The sequence below is a fragment of the Notothenia rossii genome (genome assembly GCF_949606895.1).
Source record: "Notothenia rossii genome assembly, chromosome: 5".
NCBI lineage: Eukaryota > Metazoa > Chordata > Actinopteri > Perciformes > Nototheniidae > Notothenia > Notothenia rossii.
In genome coordinates this window covers 37,092,633-37,097,770 of record NC_136903.1, presented here as the reverse complement: position 1 = coordinate 37,097,770, position 5,138 = coordinate 37,092,633, and the positions used below count along the sequence as shown (strand labels likewise).

The following is a 5,138-nucleotide window of genomic DNA, read 5'->3' as shown; positions in this document are numbered from 1 at the left end:
AGTTAATCTTAAATGTTTCCATGTTATGCTTTGTAAGTTTGTTTCGTAACGGAAGAAATTTAAATATATTTATAAAACTGACATGTCAAATCAAGCAATGAATCTGATCTGTTTTTGCGGACCTCTTTGATTACAGATTTTAAAACATCGTTGCTTGCTTTAAAAGTAGCACAATTCATTATGTTAAACCTTCAAAAGCATCTAGATATCCCTGCCCTAATGCCAAAGGAACTGCACACTGAATATGTTTTGCCGTTTGATGTCTATGTCTGGACCGCTGCGTCAAAAAGGAGGGCTTCTGCCCCGTTACTTCTCCGCTGCTTTCTTGTTCCAGCTTTTCAGCCCAACGGTATACTGTTTTTCTCAGACGCGGAGGGGTACTGACTTGTTGTGAAAAGTAATTTACAATTCTACCCGTGGTATACGCTCAGTATATCACGGCTAAGAACCAATCATATTGCTTGATTTGACTTGTCCGTTTTATAATTAACTAATATGTAACTCCCTCCACCCCGGATAAAAGCACGTTTAGCCCCTTTTCTCTAATTCCACAACGTTGGTTGAAATAACATTAAGAGAACGGATTAATAGGCTTTTCCTGGTTAACATGTGTTGCTAACTTTATCCGGTATCCTAGCCTAATCTGTTTAGTTGTCCGGTTGAAAATTAACACAAGCTCTATGCCCATTGTAGAACAGGAAACAGAAGTTGGTCCAGGTTCTGGTCAACCCAAAATTGTGATAGAGAGAGAAACATGTTTTGTCATTCTTCCACCTCGAATGCTTACAGCAAGTAATCAATACCTCAGGGGGGGGTTGATAATAAAAAACCTTTGGGGACAGGGATGATAGCTCATATATGAGACTTCAAAGGTCTTTTATTTTGAAACTGCACATCAGAATGTCCTGATTCTTTCTGAGTGACGACATGGGGTGTCCTGCTATCACCCTGGAGTGAGATAGAGCTATGATACTGGACAGTCTTTGTTTTATTCTCATCCAAAAACAGGGATGATAGCTCATATATGAGACTTCAAAGGTCTTTTATTTTGAAACTCTACATCAGAATGTCCTGATTTTTTCTGAGTGACTACATGGGGTGTCCTGCTATCACCCTGGAGTCAGATGGATCTATGATACTGGACAGTTTTTATTTTATTCTCATCTAAAAACAGGGATGATAGCTCATATATGAGACTTCAAAGGTATTTTATTTTGAAACTGTACATCAGAATGTCCTGATTTGTTCTGAGTGACTACATGGGGTGTCCTGCTATCACCCTGGAGTGAGATGGATCTATGATACTGGACATTTTTTCTTTTATTCTCATCTAAAAACAGGGATGATAGCTCATACAATAGAGATTTCAAAGGTCTTTTATTTTGAAACTCTACATCAGAATGTCCTGATTTTTTCTGAGTGACTAGATGGGATGTGCTGCTATCACCCTGAAGTGAAATGAGTCTTTGATACTGGACATTTTTTGTTTTATTCTCATCTAAACACAGAGGGATGATTTTTTTTTTTACTCTACCGTAATGCATAGGATATTCGCGCACCGCAATATCACGTGAGGGCTGGCTTGACTAGGTTTTCCCGAGTGGAGGCTGGCTTGACCGCAGTTAGTTTAGCATACTCAGCCCGACTCAGCCTGGTTGTTCCTGGCCCTAGAACCACTATTTTATGGGGCCATTACATCACCAGAAGTCCCAATTTAAGGGGTCATTTCTCCCCCAAAAAATGTTTTTACTCACTATATCAACAGCCCCACCAAAAATATTTTCCACCAGCCGCCACTGCTTATAGCTATGTTGCCGGCTAGCAAACTCAGGCATTGCAAACAATAACGTAATATCAGAAAACTAGAAATGTATAATTCACCTGACACTGTGGCGTACTATTCCCTTCATTCAAGTCTGTCATGTCCTGGAAACAGGGTCGGCTCCAGAACAAATCGAATGGGGGGGCAATCATTTACCACGGGGGGGGGGGCACACACATGCTGTAAAGCAGGGGTCACCAAACTACGGCCCGGGGGCCGGATCCGGCCCGCCACCCCCCTTTGACCGGCCCCCACCCCCTCTGCCCCCCACTACTTGAACCGGCCCTATGAGGCAAATCCCCAAAAGTCGTCATGGCTTATGTTTTTCAAATTGATTTTTGGAAAATAATAACATGTCTGCGTTTGGTATTTTGTTGATTTTGTTTCAGTTAAAAAAATTATATTTAGTTATAAAATAAAATGCACTATATTTGCCGAATTGTCGTCACCCGACATCTTGGAGATCAAGTGAGTGACAGACAACGCACGCGTAGAGAACTGTCAGTGTTCAGGACAGCAAAAATGGCTAACGTTAAACGAAAAGTTGATAGAGAGTGCAGAATTTTCAAAGAACAGTGGACCAACGACTATTTTTTTGTTCAGTATAAGGACCGTGCCGTTTGCATTATCTGTAAAGAGAGTGTGGCGGTTTTCAAGGAATGGCGCACCTAGTATGGTTGGCACGACAAGGGGGCTAGTAGGGCGCTTGAACAGCGAATTCGAGGAACGAGGTCTCACCCCCCCACTACAAGTCCACTGTCTGATTCACCAGCAAGCCCTATGCTGCAAAGTTTTGAAGTGGGCGTCTGTTATGAAGGTGGTTGTGCACTGTGTCAACTACATCCGAAAAAATGGTCTGAAACACAGACAGTTCCAGGCCTTCCTCTCCGAGCTTGAGTCTGCCTACGAGGATGTGCTGTACTACACAGAAATCCGGTGGTTAAGCCGAGGCAAAGTGTTGCGCCGTTTCTACGACCTGCTACCCGAAATCAACACCTTCCTGCAGTCTAAAGGTGAAACGGTACGAGAGCTGACCGAGCCAGAATGGAAATGGGACCTCGCATTTTTAACAGATGTGACTGAAATGTTGAACCACCTTAACGTGCAGCTCCAAGGCAAAGGGAAGCTAATCAGTGACCTGTATTCCCACATCAAAGCGTTCGAGGTCAAACTAGTGCTGCTTGTGAGACAGGTCGAAAAGCTGGACTTTACGCATCTCCCTGCCACCCAGAGCTACTGCGCTGAGAAACCACCTGTCACGTTCCCAGTCGAAAAGTGCAAGGATGCACTGGAAATGCTGCAGGGGCAGTTCAGTGTGCGGTTCCGTGAGCTTCATGTCAACGGTAAAGCAATACGTTTGTTCCAGAACCCCTTTGCTGCCGACATAAATGATGCCCATCCCTCTCTTCAGTTTGAACTAGCCGAGTTGCAGAATTGTGATATCCTTAAAGATGCGTTCAAGCCTGACAGTCTCATTGAGTTCTATGCTTCGCTCCCAGGGGAAACCTACCCAAACATCAAACAGCATGCAATGAAGATGTCCACAGTTTTTGGCAGCACCTACATCTGTGAGCAAACCTTTTCCCGCATGAAGCAAACCAAGAATACAACAAGGAACAGACTCACAGATAAACACTTGCATCAGACCTTGAGACTGGCTACCACTAGACTGCAACCAGACATTGAACTTCTCATCAGCCAGAAGCAAACACACAGTTCACACTGATACGGTAAGCACACTGATTTTAACAATTACTGATTTTAATTGCTATAAATATGAAATGTGAAGGCTCTTTTTAATTTGCTACACATGTTGTAAAATTATGTCACAGAGAAAAGCAGACAGCAGCATGTCTTGCCATTTACTGAATATGGTGCTTCTTGTGTTCAATCCGTCATCCCTCCATGCCAGGGCTCCAGAAGGCACTCTGAAGTGAGGAGAGGAGATTGCTGTTGCTGATCCCATCCCAAAGACAGCACAATTCATCAACAAGTACAAATCCAGCTCACCTACATATAGGCTACTGATTTTGATTGCCATTATTCTGTATTATTGTTGTGCTTTAGTTTTGAGTCTACACTGCTCATGTCCTTTTCACCTTGACCTAAACAAAATGTTAACTGAACATGCTCACCTGGATAGGCATAAGAGTTAGCTAGTTCTATTAGCCTACTCATGTTATTATAATTTTGATGTTTTTTATTTATTTATTTATTTTATAGGCCTATTTATTTGACCTTTATTAAGTGCTGCACACAATTATTATTATTATTATTATTATTATTATCATCATCATCAGGCCTACCTATAATTTATAATGTTGAACTCACCTTTGCCAGTGTCAATCACCTCAACTAGGCAGATGTTTCTTACCTTGACAGCTTTGATGTTATTTTTATTAGAAAACAAATAAATGGAATATCTGTGGTATTTCAAATTAAAGCAAAGTGTGAAGACTCAATTGCTACTTTTGTAAACCACTAGTAAAGATGGTAAACAAATATGTGACAGGAATCAAGTGTTGATATAGTAGTGTGGAAGTACTAGTGGGGATGGCTGTGCCGGGCTAGTAATCTCTTCTACACAATGAGCTGACTCGGCCCCGGCCCCCCATCACAGTCAGGAACAATAATGTGGCCCCCAGAGAAAAAAGTTTGGTGACCCCTGCTGTAAAGTCTCTTGTCTCTCACACACACAGCACTGCACGCTTCATTAAGCCAAGTCACACACACACACACACACACACACACACACACACACACACACACACACACACACACACACACACACACACACACACACACACACACACACACACACACACACACACACACACACACGAAAGTGTGTTATGTAGCACCCTCTGTTGTTGTTACCTATTTCCGCCAGCGGGTCATATTGACCCCACCCCTTTTCACATAAACATGACGTGTTGCTATAGCAACGCATTTTGTCTACTGCGGTTCCCACTACTGACTGTAGTGAATGAGTGCACTCCCGCTCACCGGAGGAGACTGCTCGCGCTGCGCTCCGCAGCAAACAGCTGTGGGGCGATTTGAAAGTACGTTATGCTGGCCGGGGTGTCTAAATAATGCTTCCGGGCCAGCGGGCCATTTATAATGTCGAGCCCTGTTCAACTGAACAGCTGAGACTCCACAGATCAGGTCAGAGGGCCTGGCGATCCACTAGCAAAACAAACATCCAGTAGGCTATTAACCTTACTGTTTTTACTAACAGTAACCAACTAATAATTTTCATAAAGTGCATATTTATTCCAAACTCACAATATATATATCCTTCCTGTAATAAAACGTA

At 42.8% G+C, this 5,138-nt stretch overlaps 1 protein-coding gene across 1 annotated transcript; it reads left to right on the top strand.

The window, feature by feature from the left end:
- Positions 1-2,152: 2,152 nt before the first annotated feature.
- On the top strand, positions 2,153-4,375 carry LOC307041832 (general transcription factor II-I repeat domain-containing protein 2A-like). The gene is made up of 2 exons (XM_079685372.1): positions 2,153-3,552; positions 3,735-4,375. Exon 1 carries the CDS (start codon positions 2,496-2,498, stop codon positions 3,546-3,548), a length of 1,053 nt encoding a protein of 350 aa, XP_079541498.1. The 5' UTR covers positions 2,153-2,495; the 3' UTR covers positions 3,549-3,552; positions 3,735-4,375.
- Positions 4,376-5,138: the final 763 nt, after the last annotated feature.

What these genes read in the sequence shown, in the direction of transcription:
- LOC307041832 (XM_079685372.1), top strand. Translation starts at nt 2,496, where the DNA reads ATGGTTGGCACGACAAGGGGGCTAGTAGGGCGCTTGAACAGCGAATTC.